This window comes from Carettochelys insculpta, chromosome 17, assembly GCF_033958435.1.
Source record: "Carettochelys insculpta isolate YL-2023 chromosome 17, ASM3395843v1, whole genome shotgun sequence".
Classification (NCBI taxonomy): Eukaryota; Metazoa; Chordata; order Testudines; family Carettochelyidae; genus Carettochelys; species Carettochelys insculpta.
Window position 1 is genome coordinate 25,816,145 of NC_134153.1, and position 24,420 is coordinate 25,840,564.

General features: G+C 47.9%; 1 protein-coding gene across 1 annotated transcript; it reads left to right on the top strand.

Moving 5' to 3' along the window:
• The first annotated feature begins 14,224 nt into the window (after window positions 1-14,224).
• On the top strand, window positions 14,225-23,551 carry SRSF6 (serine and arginine rich splicing factor 6). Its single transcript, XM_075011441.1, has 6 exons — window positions 14,225-14,454; window positions 14,720-14,868; window positions 16,486-16,619; window positions 16,837-17,045; window positions 17,484-17,567; window positions 17,697-23,551. Exons 1-6 carry the CDS (start codon window positions 14,348-14,350, stop codon window positions 18,052-18,054), a joined length of 1,041 nt encoding a protein of 346 aa, XP_074867542.1. The 5' UTR covers window positions 14,225-14,347; the 3' UTR covers window positions 18,055-23,551.
• Window positions 23,552-24,420: the final 869 nt, after the last annotated feature.

The following is a 24,420-nucleotide window of genomic DNA, read 5'->3' on the forward strand; positions in this document are numbered from 1 at the left end:
TGGGTGAGATGCGCCAATTCTTGGGGGACGTTCGTGGCTCTAGGAACAGGGTTGCTCTCGCCCTCCAGCGCTGGGGGGACTTCCACTCCATCGTAGTGTCCGTGAGGGCCCTTCTGAAGGAGGGCAAGGAGACTGGGAAGAGGGATGCCGCTGTTTACCAACGGGCCCACGGCTTCCGTGACACCCTCATCACTTTTGGGGTTGGTCATGGTTTGCTGCATGGCCCCACGGGAACCATTGGTGCTCCCTCTGGCGAGGATCCTCCCCAGCCCTCCAAATGGTGCCAAGCATCTGTGCCACTGTAAATGCCAGGGGCTGTGGGTCGGGTCTCCGCAGGTGCTGAGTGCTCTCCTTCCTCCGGGAGGGGGGGTACTTGGTCACCTTCATACAGGAGACCCATATTACTCCAGCCTCTGAAGCCAAGTGGCTGCTGGAGTGGGGAGATGGGGTCCACTTTAGTCACCTCTCGGCCCGCCGGGCCGGGGTAGCGACCCTGTTATCCCCAGACCTGCAACCTGAGGTGCTGGGGAGCGTTGAGGTTGTGCCAGGCCACCTGCTGTATCTCTGGGTGCGGGTGGAGGGGCTGCCTCTTCACCTCGTCAACATCTGTGCCCCGACACTCGGCCCAGAGAGAACACCCTTCTTCCGGCAGGCGGCAATCTTCCTCGACACCATCGATCCTCGTGAGTGCCTGGTCCTTGGTGGGGATTTCAACTGCACCATCGAGTGCACGACCGCACGAGGACCGAGCAGTGCCTGGTCAGCGTCTGGGCCGAGGCCTTGCAAAGCGGGGTCCTCCCTCTGTCATGCAGGCGGGCTGTCCTCACCCTGCTGCCTAAGAAGGGGGACCCCCACGACCTCAGGATCTGGCGTCCCATCTCGCTCCTCAGCACAGACTACAAGATTATTGCTAAAGCCATCTCCCGTCGCTTGGGGTCCGTGCTGCAGGACGTGGTCCACCCCAACCAGACCTACACTGTCCCGGGCTGTACCATCCTCCACAACCTGTACTTGGTCTGGGAATCTCTTAGAGCTTGGGTGTAGGGACGGCCTGTTGTTCACTCTCCTGTCCTTGGACCAGGAGAAGGCATTCGACAGGGTGGACCACGGGTATCTCCTGGGCACCCTGCAGGCCTTCGGCTTCGGGCCCTGCTTTGTTGGGTTTCTCCGGGTGCTGTATGCTGCCTCGGAGTGCATGGTCAAGCTCAACTGGACCCTGACCGCTCCAGTCAGCTTTGGACAGGGAGTACGACAAGGCTGCCCGCTCTCAGGACAGCTCTACGCCCTGGCCATTGAGCCCTTCCTCTGTCTCCTTCGTCGAAGGTTGACAGGATTGGTGCTTCGAGAGCCGAGGCTGCGGCTGGTCGTGTCGGCGTACGCCGACGACGTGCTCCTCATGGTTCAGGACCCGGGAGACCTGGTGTGGCTGGAGGCTTGCCAAGCTGTCTACTCGGCAGCCTCCTCCGCCCGGGTCAACTGGGTCAAGAGCTCTGGCCTGGTGTTCGGAACTGGATGGCAGACGAGCCACCTCCCACCCGCGCTTGAGGCCATCTGGTGGAGCGCGGGCCCACTGTCCTATCTGGGTGTCTTTCTATCTGCCACGCATCCCTCTCCACCGGAAAACTGGCAGGGTTTAGAGGGCAAGGTCGCTGAGCGGTTGCGGAGGTGGACGGGGCTGCTCCAGTGTCTCTCCCTACAAGGGAGAGCACTGGTGCTGAACCAACTAGTCCGGTCCATGCTTTGGCACCGCCTCAGCACCCTGGTCCCACCCCTGAAGTTCCTGAACCAGCTCCAGAGGTTAATCCTGGAATTCTTCTGGCCAGGACTGCACTGGGTCCCTGCAGGGGTATTCCATCTTCCCCCGGAGGAGCGGGGACAGGGCCTGACTTGCATGTGCACTCAGGTCCATGTCTTCCACCTCCAGGCCCTGCAGGGACTCCTCAACACCAACAGTGCAGATGGTCCGGCATGGACAACGCTGGCGCACGCTTTCCTCTGCCGTTACCAAGGGCTCTGATACGACTGGCAGCTCTTTTACTTATCCTGGAGAGACCGTCCGCGAGGCCTCTCGGAGCTGCCGGCCTTCTACCAGGACCTCCTCCACATTTGGTGGCTGCTTGCAGCCTCCAGGTCCTTAGGGGCTGCCGCGGGGGAAGACCTCCTCATGGAGCCCCTGCTATACAACCCCCACCTTCGTGTGCAGGCAGCGGAGTCTCCCGTGGTGTGCCGGAGGTTGGTCCTAGGTGGAATAACCAGGGTCAGAGACCTCCTGGACTACGACCGGGGGGACTGGATGGAGGCCCCGGCACATGGGGCTCTCCACCCTACGCTCCCCCTGACACGTACTCGAGGAGGTGAAGGCCGCCCTGCCGCCCACTGCTCATATCTACCTCGGTCGGGTCCTGTGAGAGGATGCGTCTCGCCCCCCCCTCTCACTCCTAGCCCTCCGGACCTCTCCGTGGGCCCCTGGCTTCGTGATCCTGCCCACCCCCTTCCCTCTCACCATCCCAGCTGGCTGCATACCTTGCAGCCGGTCCCCTTCCGAACTGTGCCCAGACATCTTCTGTACATGCTCGTGCTTCACACGCTCTACTTCCCCACCCTCGTGTCCCGCCCCGACCACAAATGGTGGGACCTCTTGCCACCGTCGGAGGGTGGGGAGCCCCGGTAGGCCAGTCTTTATTCCACCTTGGTTCTGCGGCCTGCCGGGGACATCAGCTGGAGAATCCTCCATGGAGCGGTGAGCACGGGCGTGTACCTGGTGCGGTTCACCCCTATCCCAGACACCTGCACCTTCTGCGGCATGAGGGAAAACCTGGCGCACATCTACGTCGAGTGCACCAGGCTGCAGCCCCTCTTCCGGCTCCTCCAGAACCTCCTCTTGAGGTTCTGGCTGCACTTTTCCCCACACCTCCTCATCTTGTCACACCCTATCCGTGGCCCCACAAAGTCACAGGACCTCCTCATCAGCCTACTCCTGGCCATGGGCAAAATGGCCATCTGCAAAACCAGGGAGAGGAGGCTGGCAGAGGGGGCGACCTGCGACTCTGGGGCCTACTTCTGTTCCTCCCTTCGGTCATGAATCCGAGCAGAGATCCTATGGGCGGCATCCACTGACTCCCTGGATACCTTCGAGGAGCAGTGGGCGCTGTCTGGGGTCCTCTGCTCGGTATCCCTTCCGGCTCCCTTATTTTAAACCTCCGACCCTCACTCCCACCCTTGTTTTTAACTTTGTTGTCCCCCGAATTCATTTGGGACCTGTTGCTTTTAGTAGGTCCCCCCTCGCTATGAGAGGGGCCTTTTAGTCATGGGCAGGCTATGCCTGCCCACTCCCCAGCCTCCAATAGGTGGTGCTCCACAGGCTCTTCTGCTTGTCCAGGCTCCCTCTGAGGGGGCACTCCACCCTGGCCCTGCCACATGTAGAATTGAAAGGTAAATTAGATTGAAATGCAGCATGGTTTCAGAAAACATAAATTGTGTCAAACCATCCTAATCGCTCTCTCTCTCTCTCAGGCGAACTGATTTTCTAAACAAAGGAAAAGCAATTTCCATTTCCTTGTATTGATTACTGTATACTTGCATTACTGGTTATCAGTAAAGTTTCAGATAACGTTCATGAGAAATTATTAGTTAAATTAGAGTTTATGGGGATTAATCTGTGAATTCAAAGATGGGTAGGGAACTAATTATTTGAACCTTCAGTGGTGTTCTTGGCGCAAAAAGTGGACGTGTGCTAATACCATTTGCAGCTAATACATAGTTGGGAGGTACAGCCAATATGGAGGAGAACCAGAATATCATACTAGCAGATTTGGATGACCTTAACAACAGAAGTAATAGAAATGAGAGGAAATTTAATAGTGTGAAGTCATGAATTTAGGGTCTAACAACAGGAAGTTTTGCTCTAAGCTGGGAATTAATCAGCTGGAAGCAACAGAGGACAGGAAAGACCTGGGTGTATTGGTCAACCACAGAATGACTATCAGCTGCCAGTGTGATGCGGCTGTGCTGAAGGCTAATACAGTCATAGAATGCATCAGGAGAGAGATTTTCACTGGAGACAGGGAAGTATTATTACCATCACACCAGAGCCTGGTGAGACTTCTTCTGGTCTCCCATGTTTGAGAAAGATGAATGCAAACTGAAACAGATGCAGAGAAGGGCTGCTAGGATGATCTGAGGCAGGGGGGCTGGAACAGTTTTTAGTGGGGGTGCTAAGAGCTATTGCACTGAACTAATGAGCCCTGTATGTAATGAAAACCACTTCAAGCCAAGAGGGCTGCAACTTCCCTGCACCTTTATTTCCAGCTGAGGAACAAAAATCCTGCTTTACTTAACCTAGGAAAATGAAGGCTGAGGAGAGATGTGATCACTCTCTATAAATATATCAGAGGAATAAACAATAGGATAAATAAGGAGTTATTTAAATTAAGGGCCAGTTATGACACAAGAACAGATGGAAATAATTTGATCTTCCTAGGGAAGTAACGAAGAGTCCTGTGGCACCTTATAGACTAACAGAAAAGTTTTGAGCATGAGCTTTCGTGAGCACAGACTCACTTCATCAGATGCATCTGATGAAGTGAGTCTGTGCTCATGAAAGCTCATGCTCAAAACTTTTCTGTTAGTCTATAAGGTCCACAGGACCCTTCATTGCTGTTACAGATCCAGACTAACAAGGCTACCCCTCCGATCCTAGGGAAGCAGTGAGGGAAAAAAACCTAGTTTGTTTTAACACCGAGTTAGATAAAGTTTAGGGAGTGAATGGCATAATGAAAGCTAGAGAGATAGCTAGAGACATAAATGGTTAGTTGGCTTGAGATATAGCTCCCCTCACACTCATATGCACCACCCCCACAGCTCCCATTGGTCACAGTTCTCAGCTAATGAGCACTGTGGAGCCAGCATATGGGCAGGGGCCTCTCGAATCACCGCTGAGCCTAGGGGCCACCACAGAGACCTTGCGGCTGCTTTTGGGGGCATGCCTTACCCTCGAGCTGTGGGCGCAGGAGACACTTGGAGGAAGAGGAAGGAGCTGATCAGCAGGGCCTGCACATCCCTGGGGTTCCCTCACAGACCCTCGGGTGTCCAGGGACCAGTTTGAGAAAAACTGACCAAGATGGAATGTCTGTAGATTGTAAGCTTTGTGGGGCAGGCATCATCTTTTTGGTCTGTGTTTATAAATTGCTTAGTACAATGGCTGTGGCTCCTACATGTTGTTATCACAGTACAAATAACAGAGTATAATAATACTTTGTCCAATTTCCCTTCTCTGAACTACAGCCGTTATTTCATAGCTTGCTGTGCAGACGTGATGACGATGGGTGCACATGTAACTGCCAAAGAGCAAACAGGAACCTGGGATCTCTGGAGCTTAGTACGGGAGCTTCTACAGTTTGAGACTGCCAGCTGACTTACAGTAAGGCTGTAGAGGAGACTTGTTCTTTCTCTCTGTGAGTGGTCTAGATGCCACTCCATGGGTCAGTGAACCACACCCAGCACGTGTGTGGGTCACACACAGATATAAGGCAAAAGGGTTTGACACCTGGGTTACGTCTAGATTGCAGGCTTCTATCAGGAGCCCAGTGGTCACCTGACAGAACTGCTCTGGGCTCCTTCTGCCAACATCCCGGTAATCCTCTTTCCATGAGGAAGAAGTGGGGTGTGGGCAGAGGGGTTTTTCTGACATTTGGCCCCATGCAGAACTTTCAGCAGGAGATACGCAAATGCTTTGCGCAATTTGCTTATCTTCTGCCCACGATTCTCAGCAATCCAGACATAGCCCTCGTTCCATGAGGAAGAAGGGATGTCTCGACAGAGGGGGTTTTCCTGACATTTGGCCCCGTGTGGATGGGCCAAATGTTGAAAAAGCCTCTTCCAAGAGAACTGTTGGCAAAAGATACACAAATTGCAGTGCACAACTTGTGTATCTTTTGCCAACAGTTCTCCACAGTCTAGACACAGCCTCGTGGATAAGAGTGGGAGAACCCAACTCATTAAACCAACCTGTGCATGCTTTGAGGGGACCTTATGTGGCAAAAAACTTTTATGACAGTAGCAGAATTAGAGTATCAGGGCCTCATGATTTGTTTGGCTTCAGCAGAGTCATTCCTCTTCACCGAGAGATAAGGGAGGTCAAAAACACATCCAGGGATGCTTTTTAAAAAATTACTTTTAAATGGAACTTAATGTGTTTTGGGGTATTTGAACCTCTGGACTGAATGCTCTATTGACAAGGCTCACAGTGCCAGCTTGCATTCTGGGTTGTTTTCATGAGCTTGTTTTTATCTTGTTTCCTCATATGCTCTACATTTCATTACTGCAAATGAACAAGGTCCACATCTGCACTGCCCAATAACCATGAGAATTGGGACTTTCCTGAACAATTATTTGCAACTATTTCGTGCCTCATTTCTCACCCTTCAAATGAATGGGGAGATACTGTCACTTGAGCTGCCACTATATCTCATGTATTCATTCTCTTCTGTCTCCACCTTCTGGGACAGAAACTTCTGTGGGATAGTGCAGGAGGGGAGGTAGCTTGCACGTCCCATCTTCTGGGGTTGCTGGGGAACACTACATTTTCAAAAACATGCCAAGGAAGTCCTTAGGGCTGCTAACGAACCACTGCAGGACACACAATTACCAGGATGCAAGAATACCCTGTCTGCACCTCTTCCCACGTCGGTGTTTTCCCTTCTCCAGACCACTTCTAAAATTGCCCCTCTCCAGTGGCTTGGAGTGGAAGGTTATTTGCTCTGGTGGGGACCGGTTCTGCAGATACTGAGCAAATGTGACACAAAGTCTTGCTGAACTAGAGGATTCGCTGATGGACTATATGATCACTTGGCAGCTGCTTTGTGCAAATTAAAGTGATGCAAAATGGTCACTGGTCAGGGTGAATTGTCTCACAAGAATCAGAGGGGTAGCCGAGTTAGTTTGTATCTGCAAAAACAGCAAGAAAGCCATGGGCACCTTACAGACGAACAGGTATTTTGGAGCATACGTTTTTGTGGGCAAAGACCCGCTTCATCAGACGAAGCCGGTCTTTGCCCACGAAAGCTTATGCTCCAAAATATCTGTTAGTCTGTAAGGCGCCGCAGGACTTCTTGTTGTCTCACAAGAGTCCCTTCTACATTATGATGTAGAGTACTCCATGTAAGGACTTTGAGAGGGGCTGTGGGGTTCTGATGATCTGGCTAGACATCTAAATACTTGTCCATTCTAAGGCTGACCCTGTACTCTAAAAAAACCCATTAAACTTTAAAGGGTTTCAGGAAGGCACAGGGTATCATCTGCCGTCTCCTTGAGCGCAGGACAGCTTGGCGATAGACTGTGTCTCTGAGTTCTCTATATACAGCTTCATAGCTCCTGGTATGAGGGTGGGTGTCTTTGTTATTCCATAACTAGGGGCAGGTAAAATACAGCCTGTGGGCCAAATCTGGACCACCAAAATTTGGATCTGGCCTGTCATGACCCAGTGGGAGCCTCCAGCAGGCTTCCTACCTGCTGGAACGCACAAGCAGCTTAAGGCGGCCAGCTGCTGGGGCCAGCGTGCGCGCCTCTGCACAGTGCGTGCCCGTTGGGGGAAGAAGGGGGTCTCCACCCCCTGCCCCCACCCACATTTCTGCAGCCTCCTTTGGATTGTGGATGGCACTGGGGGTGAGGGCTGGGTGTGGAGACTCCCCTCTTCCCACCAGGAGGTGCATACAGTGCATAGACACACACACTGGCCCCAGCAGCCAGCTGTTTTGAGCAGCTTGGAGGCAGGGAGCCAGTCTGAGAGACCCACAGGGCCACAGGAGGATGGATCCAAATGTTTGGTGGGCCAGATCTGGCCCATGGGCCACATTTTGCCTGCTCCTGGCCTACAATTAGCACCTCCCACTCAGAGCCTGCAACTGACACCCCCACCCACACACACCACCCTCTGCCCCAGGTCACAAGTCCTTAATGGATCCAAACCCTCACCCTCCCCAGACACCCCTGTGCAAGATCACAACCCTCTCCCGAACCCAAACGCCCTCCCAGGAGCTACACACCATCCAACACCCCAGTCCCATATGCAGAGCTCCCTCCTGCACGCAAACTCATCCCCACACCCTCTCCATTAACATGGTACAAAGTGGAGCCCCTGACCACATACCTAATTCTTGGAGTTGACCCCCACCAAAAATGATTGCCCGTCCCTTCCCTAAACAAATATGTTTGCAGTTGTCAATATATGAATGCCAACTAGCCTTTATGCTAACAGACAGATCTGCATAGTCACAAGTCTTCCTACAACAGCATGAAAAATGTTCATAGCATTGATGATATCTTCCAGGGCGAAATTGCCAATTAAGTGGGAGAGGAATGGTTCACATGGTGCATGTTACAGTATATGAATCAAGCACTTTCTTGAATCGGAAAAATGTTGTCTTGGAGATTTCTGCCTCTCCAAAACAAACTCAGCAACTTGTTTGGTGTAGATTAAGTGAGCGTTGTGCAGATTTAAAGATGATTGTTGGAGCCTGTGGTGGGCTATATTATTGAAATGAATGCTTTCAGGAGATTCATAATGAAGAATTAGAAGCATCTGAAGCTTACATTTTATCTGGAAAATCTTAGCATAGGCATCAGGTAGGTTTTTTAAAATGTTTTTATTCTTTTCCTGAAAAATAGGGCATGTGTTTCTCTTTCTTGATTGGATCTTTGGAACATGGAAACAGAGGGATCTGAGGCAGTAAACAATGACACTTGGTATTATGAAACAATGCTGCTGGGAAAAAGAAGGCTGTCCGATGTGCCACGTTTATTATCTCAGGAGAAGGATATAGTTATTATTTAAAACTAGCAAATTTACCCAGGGTTGCTTGGGTCCTTAAATCAGCGATAATGGGGGGGAGGGTTTTTTGAAAATAAAAGGAAAATGTATGTGCTTGATTTAAATTATTTATATTTTTTAAAACCTGCGCCCACACCACCCCCCGGCCCTGAGCATCCTTTGACCCCCACCACCAAGCCCCTGCCCTGAGCCCCTCACCTGCAACCCTGACTCCTCCAAACCTCTGCCTCAAGCCCCACACCCAGCCCCCTGCTTTAACTCCTGCTCTCATCCACACACACCCCAGCCCAGTGCTCAGAGCACCTCTTGACTCCCAGCCACTTGCTGTTCTCCTTCCTGGCTTTGGGAGTCAGAGCAAAGTGCATCGCTTGTCTGTCCCCTGCCCTCTCCAGCCAGAGCGCGTCAGTCTGTGCACTTTCCCCCTTGTTGCCTGACAGTGCAGAAAGTGAACAGCAAGCAACAAATCTGGGGTAGGAAGGCTTCAGCCCTGCCTCCTCACTGGCACATCCACACTATTACATTGCATTAAGTTGTGTTAAGAGGAAGCTGTTTACTGTTTCGGAGGAACTCATGAACAAATGGACAGACACACAGACAAGCTCAAAAGCATAGCAGACAGAGGTTAAAGGGGAATTGGGAGAGGGAATGTGAGAACTCTACATCCTTCAAGGCAGACCAATGACTACTTTTTTGTTTGAATAGTACCTAACCAACTAGGAACCTAGTAATATACAGAACCTGCCCCCACTGGAGCATAGCTGCCTGCACAGCTTTATAGACAAATTAGAAAATAAGGGTCTTACCCTGATGAATTTGCAGTCTTAATAAATGGCTGTCCCTTTAAAGGAGGCCTGGAAGATCCCTTCAAACCCCAAGGGAAGTGGTGGTTGCCCCAGTACAAAATGCAGTGGAAAAACATCCTCTTCTCCTGCATCTGGTGAGGGCGAGCACAGGAAAAAATGTGCTTCTGCGTAGCTGTTTTATGGCTCTCATCATTACAGGAGCTAAGGGACGAACAACTATTAATGCACTTAATCTCAAAACATCTTTGTCAGGAATGTATTTATTTATCACCTTTTTCAATGGGGAAACTAAGTCAGAGAAAAGTGAGGTGACTTACCCGAGGTCCATTCAGCAGATGAGCAAAACAAGTGGGAAAAACTCCCACCAGCTGCACTTTTTTACTTTCTTATAGAGGCGGATATGCGGGGTGGGGGGTGTGAAGGTGGGTGGAGGGTGCAAACATACCGCCACACCCCCTCCTCCACCACTGGCTGCAGGTAGGAAAGGTAATGGGAGGCAGAGCATCCCATGGGTCTTAGAGCTCAATCTTTCCCCTTCTTTATTCTGACGGTTCCTGGAGGCTCATACAACAGCAGCTTACAGAATAATGACTCTTGCCCTGAAAGTGGCTCTGTTAACTTAAGAGTGAAAACCCTTCCAGCAGTTCCCAACCTGTTCCAGGCCAGGACCCATTTGACAATTCAGGAAGACTTGGTGACCAAGTGTGAAAGGGAGGTGAATATTACTCACTGCAAGAGTCTATTAAGTGGCGTGCATGGGGTGGCTACGAATATCAAAGGTGGAGAAGCTGTCTTTGTAATGCATAATTGCTTCTCTATTGATAGCGATGGCTGCTGGATGTGGCAGCCTTAAGGCGCTGCAAATGGCTTCTTTGAGAGCCAGGTGCAGCTCCAAGCTGTTGGTGATCCTTTACAAATGTAATCCCGACCCAGGTTTGGATCCCGACCCATAGGTTGGGAATCCCTGTCGTAGCATAACGCAGAACCTGTGAAATAGACATTAAGTGGTAGGTAATTAAAAGCATTTAACAGGCATGTGTCAAAGATGAATTTGCTGACAAAAACAGTTGTGTATTATGTCGACAGGACCGCAATTTAAAAATTGTTTTGAATATTTCGTTAGTTTGTGGCTGAAGTGTCGAAAATCACATCTCTAAAAAATCCTTTCCGAGGTATTTAAGTGCACAGTCTGAGGCCGTGTCTACACTGGCACAAATCTTCAAAATGGCCGTGCTAATGGCCATTGCGAAGATTACTAATGAGGTGCTGAATTAATATTTGGCACCTCATTAGCATTAGCCCCCTTCCAGCTGCGGTGCTTCGAAAGCACCCGTGGCACAGCATGGCTGTGTCTACACGTGCCCCAAACTTCGAAATGGCCATGCAAATGGCCATTTCGAAGTTTACTAATGAAGCGCTGAAATGCATATTCAGCGCTTCATTAGCATGCGGGCGGCAGCGGCGCTTCGAAATTGACGAGCCTTGCCGCCGCGCGGCGCGTCCAGACGGGGCTCCTTTTCGAAAGGACGCCACCTTCTTCGAAGTCCCCTTAGTTTGGGGCACGTGTAGACGTAGCCCATGGCTGCATGGAGGTCCTTTTTGAAAGGACCCCCGCACATTTTGAATCAGGGGATTTTGAAATGTGTGGGGTCCTTTCGAAAGGGACCCCCATGTAGCCACACCGCACTGGGCTGAGCTGCGGGCGTTCGAAAGCAGTGCTTTTGAAGCGCCATGGCTGGAAGCATGCTAATGCTAATGAGGCACTGAATATTCAATTCAGCGTCTCATTAGTAATCTTCGAAATGGCCATTAGCATGGCCATTTCAAAGATTTATACCAGTGTAGACATGGCCTGAGTGTTCAACTTTAGCCTTAAGTACTTGGATCTTCAGACAGTTTTTTTTAATCAATTCTTCAAAAGAACACCCTGATGTAAAATCAGCAGGCAGGTAAGATAACCCAGTCCCAGGGTCATCCCTCTCCCCCACACACACCGTACCCTAACCCCCTCCCAGTCCACTGCCCTGCCTTCTGCACCCACCCTAATGCTCTGCCCTGAGCCCCTCATGAACCCTGATGCCTTGCTCTGGGCCCCTCACATGCCCCAGCCCTTGTTTCTGAACCGCTGACGTCCCCAGCACCCCATCCTAACTTCTGCATCCCTCCACATTTCAACCCCCCTGCCCTGAGCCCGTCATGAATCCCAACCCTGATACCTGTATTGCCACGTCCCCAGCACCCTACCCTAACTTCTGCACCCCTGCCGACACACTCCAATCCCATACCTTGAGCACCTCATATACCCCAACCCTGACTCCTTTTCCAGCCCACTGCCCTGAGCCTCCCACGTTCCATCCCATATTTTGGAGTATTTCTAATTGACTTGTAGATTTGTTTTGCATCTTACAGCTGAGCTATTTCTGTATAATATGAATTTTGGTGTGTTCACTAACCTGAGTTATTAAAAAGGATGATAATAGCAGTACTCCAAGAATAGTGTTTATTTTTTTTTATTTGATTTCTTAGAAAATAAACATTGTGAGCATTGCACCTTGTTAATTATTCCTTATTTTATTATATTTTCTTCCTCACCTTTGGACTGTTTACAATATATATTTATATCTAGGTTATTTGTTTGTACAGATGGCGCACATCCACTCACTGCCTCAGTATTGGTGTTGCACAAAAGAAATTTTAACCTGCCCGAAAGAAAATTCAGCCCATCTGAGGATGGAAAATCTTAGAGGGAACACTACTACCCTGTCCTGCATGCTGTCAGAGGAGCCCCGGTGCATGTGCAGGGCTGGGGGCAGCTAGGAAAGCTCAGGGTGCCCGGGACCATGGCATGCAGAGCAGGTAGGAGTGAGGAAGGTAGGGCAGCAGGGGACCCAGTGCACATGGTTATGGTCACCGACAGCCGGGATCCTGAGAGAGAGGGACAGGGGCAGGACCAGCTGAAAGGTGGGGGTGGAGGGGCAGGACCAGCTGGAAAGCTGGAGGTGGAAGGAGAAGGGCAGGGCCTGCTGCATGTGTGGGGGTGATTCACATTTATGAAAAAAGCACCCCCTCCTGCCTACAGGTCTGTCATAGACTCTTTTAGTACTTTCTATGAACCACTTGGACCAGTGAGCTTTGGATTGTATATAATAAGCACAAGAAGGTGCAGAATATGGGACTCCAGCCATTTCTGTGGCAACTGGAATCAAACAGTTGAGCATGACAGTAGGGACTCAGGAGCTTACCTATTTGGCTCTGGATAAGCTCCTGCAGTGGAGCAGATAAGACAGTTGGGAGCAGTCAGTTGGGCCAATAGACGATGGATCTACTGGAGAGCACGGGGATGATTTAAGGGAGTATAAGAAGAAGTCCTGTGTCACCTTATAGACTAACAGATATTTTGGAGTATAAGCTTTCATGGGTAAAGACCCACTTCATCAGAGGCATGAGTACAGTGACAGCTGCAGTGCCCACTGAGGAGGAAAGAGTCAGGGGATCTGGACCAGTCAGTGACTTGGGAGTTGGATGAGAAGTGTGACGAGAACGATGTCTCCTGCAGGCACAGGAGTGGGTGCGTTGCTACCTGGAGGACATGTCAGAGTGGGACACGGCCACCAGACCGAGAAACTCCTCAGGAATAGTTAGCCAGTCCCCAGCCTGCAGGGCCCTTTGCTTGGCAATGCTGGGGCACCTGCAGCTGGGCAGCCTTGCCTCGCCAGGGCCCAGGAGATCCCGTCCCTCCCACGGCCCCCAGGCCGCAGCAGACAGCCAGCAAAGGCAGCCGCTCCCAAGCGGCCGGGGGCAGAGCTGCTGCGAAGCTGTGTATCACAGAGGTAGCCCAGTCAGTCCGTGTCGTGGAGAACAAGAAGTCCCGTGGCACCTTAGAGACTAACAGATCCACTGAAGCCCACGAAAGCTTATGCTCCACTATCTCCGTTAGTCTACGAGGTGCCACGGGACGTCCTGCTGTTGCTAAGCTGTGCGCGCCCGGGCGCACCACCAGGAGCCTCACGGGCCACAGGGGGGACGGCTGGAGCAGCAGCGCTGCCCGCGGGCGCGGAGGCGTTCGCAGCTGTGCCAGGCAGGGTGCGCGGCACGCTGGGACAGCTGCGGGAGGGCGAGCGGCGACCGTGGCCGTCAGCGCGGGGCTGGGCTGGGCCGGCCCCGCCGGGCACTCGCAGGGCGGGGGGCACAGGGTGGGCAGAGGGTCCTTCGCCCTACGCGCACGGGGTGTGGGGGTGGGACCGGCTTAGCTATGGCCACCGGCTGCCCCCTCCCCCAGGGCCGAGGGAGCGTCCGCAGCGTTTGAGGTGCGCACGCAGCCGCTACTGACAACCCGGCCACTGCGGGCCCAGCCCGGCCCGCAGCGGGACTCAGGGACAGCTCCGCGCATGCGTTCAGGGGCCGCTTTCAGCTTGCGCGGGGAAATTGCGCGGGGAAGAGTCGCCCCCGCCCTCCTGCGACAGAAAACGTGCAGTGAGTTCTGCGCATGCGCACAGAGTGCGCCTTTTCTCTGTCCCCCCCCGCCGCATTCCTGGACGTGCGCCGGCGCACAGCACGTTTTCCGTGGTGACGGAGCGGGCTACGCCCCGCCCCCGCTATAAAAGCGTGCGCGGGTGCCGGCCGCCATTGTGCTGTGGAGCAGCCCGCGCTTCTGGCACCCCGCGGGCCGCGCAGCACCGAGCTCCTCTCGCCCCGCCCCCCGGTTTGCGCTGCCGCGATGCCGCGCGTCTACATCGGGCGCCTCAGCTACCACGTCCGGGAGAAGGACATCCAGCGCTTCTTCAGCGGCTACGGCCGCCTGCTCGAGGTCGATCTCAAGAACGGGTGAGGCGGGGGTGGGCGCCCTGAGCCGCCCTGCGGCGGGGCGGGTTGGAAAGGGTCGCGCGGGCTCATCCTGGCCCGGCCCGTGACGGGGTGAGGGGAGGGCTCGGAGCCCCGTGGTCGGGCCCGCTCTGCCGCGTGGCGCCGCGTTCAAAATGGCGGCGGTGGGGGCGGGGAGCGGGGGCGCTGCGGCGGGGCTGGTTCCATTGTCCCGCTGCCCAGGCGACCGCGCCGGGCCCGCTGACGGCCGGTTTCTGCCCTTCCCCAGCTACGGCTTCGTGGAGTTCGAGGACTCCCGCGACGCCGACGATGCCGTTTACGAGCTGAACGGCAAAGACCTGTGCGGGGAGCGGGTGATAGTGGAGCACGCCCGGGGCCCCCGCCGGGACAGGGACGGGTACAGCTATAGCAGCCGCAGTGAGTACAGCTCCTTGGCCCGGATCGTGGCCTGGCGGGAACCGGGAACGTGGGGGCGGGGGTTGGTGTTCGGCTGGTCACTGCCGCGTTGGCCGCGTATCCGTTCTGCACCGGGCTGCTGGGCGGGTGAGACGGTTCCCCGGGGTGCGGGCGGGATGGCGATGCTAATCTCACCAGGTAGCCGTGACCTTGGCTATTGGGGGTACTCCTTGTGCAACGCTGGCGGCGGGATGACCTGCCGCGCTTTGTTTTGTAAGCCCTTTTGATAGGAGACGCCTTGCACTTTAGGTACCCTGCAATAGACCTGCCCTCAGGCTCTGCAATCGCATATAAAGCGGGCTAGGGAGGGGGATAATCTTATTTGCGAAGTTGTAGTGTAGTCTTACTCTAGGAAGGATTTACTCATTTTATTTAGAAGTGGTTGGTTATAGTAATTTAAATATTTGGAAGTATTTTAAATGAGAAGTTATGTATTTTTGTATGGTAGAAGTACTCATCTGCAAAGTGTAATGTGAGCATTTTAATTGAATATACAGAACTCAGTGGCGGGGAGGGTTTAATTTACACAGATTGTAGGAAATATGGGCAGGAGTAGTAAGCTTTGGATCAATGATACTCAGACCGCAATGTTTCAGGAGCTAAATTGGTGATCAGCTTTACCCAAAAGAGCCTCAATAGTGTGAATTCATTGTTTCGTTTGCCATAGTGCTTTTTAGAGGTAAACACTGTGAAGGGAAACGTTTACTTTTTATGTATGTATATAGTTGTCTTGCTGAAGTGACTGTTTTAATTAACTACAGTTGGTTAACAGTTAAATCAGTGTTTTATTACATGTTGCAAAGCATTGCAAGAGACATTCTAAAAGCTGCATTAGTCTGAGTATCACTGCTCCTAGGTGCTTGTTCTTGGGTGGGTGGGAATCTGTCTTTTAAAAATTCAAATGTATGTTGTTTAAAATTGTTGCATGTTCAATTCAAACTTTTTAACAAGTCCTTGATGTTTCAATTTAAAAGTGACCAGTGGGGCTGAGGCTGTGTCCACTGAGGCTAAGATGACTGCCTTTCCTGATTGGCCATGGCTTTTCCATACATTGTGTGACCCTTGCCCTATGACCCTTGGCTGACCTTACCGGAAGCCATGACGACAGCAGCCTTTTGCCATTAGACGCAGGGTGATGGTGAGGATTCCAAGGGTTAGACAAAACTGGTTAAACTGAACTAGGTGACTGTTACCTTGCGTGTTTTGTGGCCAACCACCAAAAACCTCATACTGTGATGTAAGTACTTAGCATAACTAGTAAACGTTTTTGTAAAATGTAGAAATGCATGTAATCAGTTAAGTTTTATATTTTACAATGTTCTGTAAAATAAAACTTAGCAAGGTAAATCTAATAAAGGAGCAGTCACTCTCTCTAACTGATCTTAGGAACACAGACTTGTAGGATTTTAGTCTGTTTGATTTGCAATTAATATAGATCATGCCAAAATTGCAATTTGGAGGATTAGAAAGATAAAGTCCTACTCCAGTAAATATAATCTGTGTGTAACTAACTTTTCAGAATGTTTAGCTGCCTTCATGTTATGAGACAATCTGATTTTGTTTCTTTGTACAATAAAGGTGGGAGTGGTGGAGGCAGTGGATATAGCAGTCGGAGACAATCAGGAAGAGATAAATATGGCCCACCTGTTCGTACAGAATACAGACTAATTGTTGAAAATCTTTCCAGTCGTTGTAGTTGGCAGGATTTGAAAGTACGTGTTAATGTGAAATTTCTTTGCTAGATGCTTGTGACTAGCAAAAAGTGATAAGATTTTAATGTGAATGTTTTTCATTATTTAAGACAAATATTTTGAAATGTATTTAGACATGGCTTTTTAGAGTTCTTTGTATCTGTTCGGTTTTATCTTAATTACCTCTTCCCACTGAAAAAATAAGGAAATGGTTTTGTAACCCTGTCTACTTTCTAAGGATTTCATGAGGCAAGCTGGTGAGGTAACCTATGCGGATGCTCACAAAGAACGCACAAATGAAGGCGTGATTGAATTCCGGTCTTACTCTGACATGAAGCGTGCTCTGGACAAATTGGATGGCACAGAGATAAATGGCAGGAAGATCAGGCTTGTTGAAGACAAGCCACGGACAAGTCATAGGCGATCTTATTCTGGCAGCAGGTCAAGGTAACTTTTTGAAGTGTTATAACAGTTAGTTATTAGCTCTGATGAGAGAGAGCCTATTATATGTACTCTAATGTTAAGAGTAAACATTACCTTTGTAATTTTTTGATACTTCAGGGATAAGATGACTCCCAGGGGTCTAGAAGGAATGTTTTTCCATGATGTAACATTGCATAGTTGACCAGGTGCATTGTGGAGAGGATGTTTCACCTTCCTCTGAAACATCAGGTTTAGGCTACTGACAGATGGTGTTCTGGACATAGATGGACCAATGATCTGCTCTGGTATGGGCATTCTTATTGCTAGACATTCTTCACTGTGAGGACACTTTGGCTGTACTAAAGTAAGGGGGGAGCAGGACATAAGCTTAAAATAAAAAAACAGACGACAACCTCAAACATCTGGTGTAGAATGTCAAAGGTGCCTTTGAAATGTTATCAGGTCACGATCAAGGAGAAGGTCACGAAGCAGAAGTCGCAGGAGTAGCCGCAGCAGGTCCCGTAGTGCTTCAAAAAGCCGCTCTCGGTGAGTGATTTGTGTGTTTAGTGGTCTTTTCTCTTAATCTGTCAGTTACCTTTAGGTGATGACTATTGATATGTAGATCTAGCATGTATATTTCAGTTCCTGGTGAATAAAAATTGTGTTCTTTTAAAGATCTAAATCCAGGTCCAGAAGCAAAGATCGTTCACGTTCCAGATCTAAAAGCAGGAAGTCTAGATCAAAGAGCAAATCTAAGGCAAAGTCTGATCGAGGATCCCGCAGCAGATCCAAGGAGAAGTCTGAGAAGTCTCGAAGCAGATCTAGGTCCATGTCTCGATCTCCCAAAGAGAATGGTAAAGGAGAGGCTAAGTCTAAATCCAGGTCAAGGAGTAGATCTCGTTCCAAATCACCACAGCAGCAACCACCTGCTAAGGCTCGCTCTGAGTCACCACCCAAAAGAGCTGCGTCAAGGTCCCATTCCAGATCTCACTCAAAATCGCGCTCACGGTCAAGATCTAGTTCAAGAGATTAAGACTAGAACTCTCCTCTTACTTTGCACACTATTATGGAACATTTTCCTACTTGCCAGGCCATTAATCTTTTATGTTAGTACTTAAGAAGTTGGTTTCTTCTTGCAGAAGGGAATGGCCTGAGAACCAAGTAATGAGGCATAAAGATTTGATTCCTGTCTAAATTTGATGAAAATGTGAGGTGTACAGAAGTGTAAAAGCAGGAGGAAGCCACGCCCCCAACCCTTTTTGTAGAGATTAGCTAAACTTTTAATTTTATAGCATTTCAGCAGGAATAACTTGTCTGCTGTTGGGTGGAAAGTGGTTTTTATATTAAATACTTGTATGAGGCTTCAGTTCACGCATTTTGAGAACATTATTTTTTCCTATTTTTTCCCCACTGTTTTAAAATTATGGATATTAGTAGTTGAACAGGTTTGGCCTGATACCAGACGCATGAGAGCCTTGTAAAAGAGGTCAGTATAGATGATGTGGTTATCTTAATTTGTAGAAACAAAATGTGAACTGGACATGGTTAACACAAAACTAGGGAAACTTCAGACCCAGCAATAAACTCAATTTGGAGAGCTTCATTTGTGCTGTATCTTAATTCAGCTTGCCAAAAGATTTTCCCCTTCACCCCTCCCTTCCCCATAATGTTTGTAGTAAAAGCTAATAAAGGTACTGTTCTGTAGTGTGACATGATTCAGTATTGCTTAAACTCATAAATAACTCAGTTCAGACAATGGAAGTAATGTGACCTTTTAGTTTGATTGGATTCCAGGTGACACACTAATTCTCAGACACAGTGGTGTCTTTCTGGATGTGGTCCTTGTCATTAGTATTTTATATTGTTTGCAGGCCTCTGAACGTTTACTTGTTGGGTATGTAAAACTGATTAAAGCTGCCTTCCTTCCCCTGATTCATTTGACATTCACTTTGCTTCAAAATATGAGCACCACAATCCTGTTGTGTGTGAATCTTAATGTATTGGAGCTAGAGTTCTAGTCTTAACAGAAGGCTTTGCTAAACCAGTGTTGCCAATTCACTTGTGGAGCAGAATCAATTGCAAAAGCCCCCTTTGTAGCTAAATTGATTTTTGTAACATGCAATAGCAAACATTAGAACTGCCTTGTAATCTTTATACAATGTGTAGTTTTACTTGTATAAAAATTAAATCAGTGACTCAAATTCTTTGTTCTTTTTATTACAGTATAGCTTAATTCTTTTCTGGCTAAAAGGTGTTGGATCCACCCCTGACAAATTTTTGTGGCTTCTGTGATGTACATAGAATTCATCAGGTCTCTCTATAACAAATGAAATGCAGCAGGGCATACTGTAGTTTATTACTCATGGTATTGATCTTACACTAGTGTTAACATTTGGTCTTTAAATTCCTTGACTGTGACTGTTTTGATTGTGGACAGGGATAATCCTTCAGAAAGCTTTCTTTATGTGGCTGCATCTTTGACCTGTATATCTGTTCCTGGTGTTTATTTTGTAGGCATAAACAGCTCCTGCAAACAAGGTGGGTTTTAGCCTGGTTGAAAGTATATCCCTTAAAACAAACCCATTTGACTTGATGGCTCTTGAATTAGAATTTTGTTTTTCAATAAGATCAGTGCAAAGTATTTATTCTGGTACCTTTATTTTCATCTGAGTTGTCACAGTTTAGGTGAGGTGAAGCTTCAGTGTTCACGTGGTCATAGTGGAGAGATGGTTGGCCTAAATTTAGGTCAGTGACATTGCAACCTGGAGCACTGGTTTGCAGTGTTTGCTAGGATTCTTTATTGCTGAAAGTGATGAAAGATACTGTCCTGAAAACTTTGTGGACCCTTGTGGTTAAGGTATGTGCTTTTAAAGGAGGTTTCCTAGTCTATGCATGATTAGACAGCAGGATCAAAGGGCTGATTTATTTAAAGTAGAGTCCCTTTTATTGCAATCAGTGGCCCCACTTTCATTGAGTTAACAATGGAAAGTCCCATTTTGTAAGAGGAGGCAAAGCTCTAGTTTTTCTTTTTAAACGCAAGAACCCATGGTCTGCTATAATGTTCATGCTTTCACCAGATGCAGCAGGCTAGTCAATGTGAAGCAGAGGCACAGCTATTGATTCACTCTTTAGTACTAAATTCTTTTGGAATTTCAGGTATTGCAGGTGGTGGCATGTTTGCTTTGGCTGTAAGCAGTGCCCCAAGTTTATTCTGTGATACAAAGGAGTTTGCTGCAGCATTGACATCGTTTTCTCAAAACTGTTCCATGATGTCAACTTATAATAACTTGTTTTTCCCCTTTGTTGCAAAGAGAATATTGGAGAGAGGTCATCTTTATTAGAAAGTCTTAAAAATGTTGGTGCTGCATACCAGCATTCCTACTATTGTACTAGCTACTGTAGAGAAGTCTTTAGTCTGCCAACAGCCTGATTACTTTCATGTTCATGGTAGGCCCTGAAGATGTACACGCAAACTTTAACAATTTTATAGGTCGGTATTTTGAAAAACATTGCACCGAGTGCACTTATTCCACATGCGCTCTGCCATGCCTCTAAGGATATAGCTGCCAATCCTAGCTTCCTGCTGACCATAACTCAGCTTTTGCATTCTAAGTGTGAAAACATTGCACACTGTGAGAACTGCAAGGTTAAATTTTTAAAGCCGCTGAAGCTGCTGTGGAACCTACGTTCTGAACTGTGAAGAATGTGGTGTCCTTGTGATAGAATTTAATTCTAGCATGCTGCGGAGTATATATGAAGGCCTTGACACATGACCTTCTGTTGCTGCATAAAGTTATGCTGTTGCAGTTTTACTCATTCCTACTGAAATTCATCTCATAGCTAAATGTGAACTCTACTGTAGTGTCCTAGATCGTTTTGTCACTTAATGGGGGTAAATGTTCCCTATAATATGCTCCGAAAAGATGTGATTGTTCATACGTGTATCTGGAGCTGACAAGCAGAGAAGATAAAATAGAAATACGTGCCCCCTTTTTGAAGGGCTGTGTAGCAAGTACAGTTCATTAGCAAACACTTGTATAATAGTTTTGGTATGCTGATTTTAGATTGAAATGCCATTTGGATTCATCTCTGTTGGGTTATTAAAGAGAGAGGACATGTGAGCAGTGTTCTCTCTCATTTTTTTCCAAGCAGGAACAAAATAAATCTGGTTTTTGCACCAAGGAGACATTTGTGGATGTGTACCACCAATAACACATGCTGATGGCTGTGGGTGCTCTGCTAATCATCTGGGCAGCATCTGAACCTCTTGGGTGGCCTCTGCTTGTGAATGAAACAAAATTAAAAATACCCTTATTTGAATCTGCTGTTTTGCAATTACTTTCATGGTGCTTGCCATTTAAGTTGCTGTTGCAGGCCAGCTGATTTGTAAATTCAGGGATTTTTGGATTTAAGAATTTTTTTAACCCCTGCCCCCATAACTAGAGTATCCAGATGCAAAAATGGGAGGGTAACCTACCAAGAGGCTCTCAGCTGTGCTGTGGAGTACCCTTTTTATTTAAACACACCTCACCTGTATAACCGAGTTGGCCGAAAGTATTTTGAAAGTCCAGTTTTAACTCTGGTTCTTCGTGTTAAAATAGCTACATAAGCCTTACACAGAAATTGAATTAATGGTAATGGGCGAGTCAGGAGGGATGAGGGTAGTTCTGTGTTTCTCATGTGGGAGTGGCAGTTAACTTGTTAAAGGCGCTTTTTTGTAGAGAGGCGCGTTGGTCTGATGTTCTTTCTTTGTATGTAGCAGCACTGAATTGTTTCATTACATTCATTTTGCAATGCTGTGACAACTTGGCGAACAATATTTTAAGCTATAGCACTTAAGTGCTTAGCATTTGGGACATGAGTTTTTTGTTAAATAATGAATACTTCCCTCTCTGATTCATCACAGAGTATAATATTTTTTCGTGTTAAGGTGTCCTTCAGCAAAACAGCCATAAAATTCCTGATATTTGCAAATAAAAGTCCAGGCCTTCTTTGTGAATTGTAAATTAGCTGCAAGCAACACTGAAGTTTAGAGAGCTGCTGAATGCTGGCTGCCTGGCTGCTGGGAAAAGCAGCTGGACCTGGGGAAGGTCAGTGCAGGTAGGCCAAGGCCAAGGAGTCTTAAGCAGAGAATTTGGCCAGGCAAGTGAGGATACCAAGATGTGCCCTACTGGTCTGGTGGCAGACAGCTAAGGGAGGCCTGTTGTGACTCATCACTATCTGTAGGTGCTGAGGTGAGCCCTATCTGGGGCCCATAACGCAGTGCCTCTAGAGACATTGGCAATGATAGTGCCACTGTGGATGGAAGTATAAGGCCATGGAAGAAGAGATCAACTGTGTGCCAGCCTGAATAACAGTATCCTTCTTTACATGCACACTGGTGAATTGACATCTAGACACGCTTCAGATGTAGCATACGGTGGACTGTGTGCTGCTGTCACCAGACTGAAGAGTGAGTAGTTGACTGTTTTGCAGTTGTTGTATAAAGAAGCACAGAAGGTGTGCTGGGCTAGAGTAAGCTTCTGCTCCTATTAAGCAAACATAGTCTATTTAAAGTGCTGTTTATATTATACAACTCTTAACATGCTGGCATAATTATTAGGAAAACTTTAAAATGTCTAGCTATGAAATTCTAGCCTATTTGTCACATCAAACTTGCATTCAGGGAACATGAAGTTATGGTATCAGTCGCTTGAAAATGTAATGGACAAATGCAGCATATATAAAAGGTTTGTTTAAAAAAAAAAAAAGCAGCCCATTTACAACATTTGCATGTGAAAGCTTTCTTTCTGAATGGAAGTCAGCTGTTAAAGTCCTTGTAAGTGTCCTTGAACCATGAGTGGGGGTGAGGTAACTATTAATGCTTCATACACAAACTTTTTATTGAATGGCTTCCAGCTTCTTCAAGGCCAAATTGTTATTGGGTTGGCATTGCTGATGTTCGTGAAATCACTATATGCTTATAAATCGGACAGCTAAGTATGAAAAAGTGGGAATTTGGCTCATTGGTCTAGAAGCACTCAAAATCAGAAGCCCTTGCATTCAGGATGTCCTTGGCAGGGGGAAGAGATGGGATTAATAATAGCAATGATACGAAAAAGGCCTCCATGCAGTTGAAATTGAGCAACACAAAAGGCAAAGCCAATTTAGCCATGTTGCATTTCCTATCTGTTCATGCTGGGTATTTAATAATACATTAAGCTGCATCTTTAGGGGAAAAAGAGAAACTGAATATTACTGTGTGTAGCGCTTCCAGTGCTCTGTCTGTTTCAATTTTTCCATGTCCTGACCTTTTTAAAATTGTACCTGTTAACTTTGCTATCAGACTTTTTTCTTTCGTTTGACCTGACGGAGATTAATAAAAATGACAAAAGCAAAACTAGCAGATTGTAGAAGACCTTATCTACATGCACATTTACCTCATTTTAACTGAAGCTGTGTGTTTGAATTGATTAGCATGATTGGGTGCAAATGTTATTTGTATTTAGCTTAATCCTGTACAATAAAACATTAAGCTTAACAGAAAAAAATCCTCTGAAACTGAAATTAGATTGTTTACCTGTAAATTTGCTCTCAGGTTCACTAAGTTTACAAACAAAAGCAGTGCAAATTGATGTGTTAAAAAGCTATGTAGAGGCACTAGACATGACGGTGTGTCTCACCTAACAGGTGGTATATGGTTGAGCTGTTGTATAAGCAGACATGTAAACAAGTATGAAAATGCTTATGGTTTTTCTGGATATACTCTAACTCAGGCAGTTTTGAAATGCAGCTATTCAAGTCTGTCTCTTCAGTTTGGGGACTGCATCATCTGTTCGTGGAGAATATTTTTACATATAGGTGCTACTGTAATGTAAACTGTTTGCAATAGGAAATGTCTAATGGGTTTGTGAAATAGGCTTAAACAGTTCTCAAACATTTGCCTTTGGGCAGGACTCAAGCAGAGAGGATTTCAGCTGAAATGTAGTTAGTGGAAAATTTGGAGCAAATGAAAAGATAATCATAAACATGCTGGGAGAATGAAGACTTCTGGAAGTGGGTGGGGCAAATATAGTAAGGCAGATTATGTCCCTGTTCCTCACTCAGATAGATGCAACTCTTCTATGAATGGAAAAGTGGTGTGTGTGTGTGTGCATGCGTGCACGCTACTGACCATAGAGGAATGCACTAGGATCATTGGCACTGTTTCCTATAATCTTTTCCATCCATGTGCAGAATAAGTTTTTGTGTGCACTAGGGGATATGCAAATGTGCACCACCAACAAACAAAAATCCAGCTGTGGGCACTCTGCTAATCAATTAGGCCACATTTGAATCTCTCTTGAATGGCTGCACAAGTGTATGCTTGCAGGGAACTCTTAACCTTTCTAATCCAGCACCCTCAGCATCTAACTGGTAC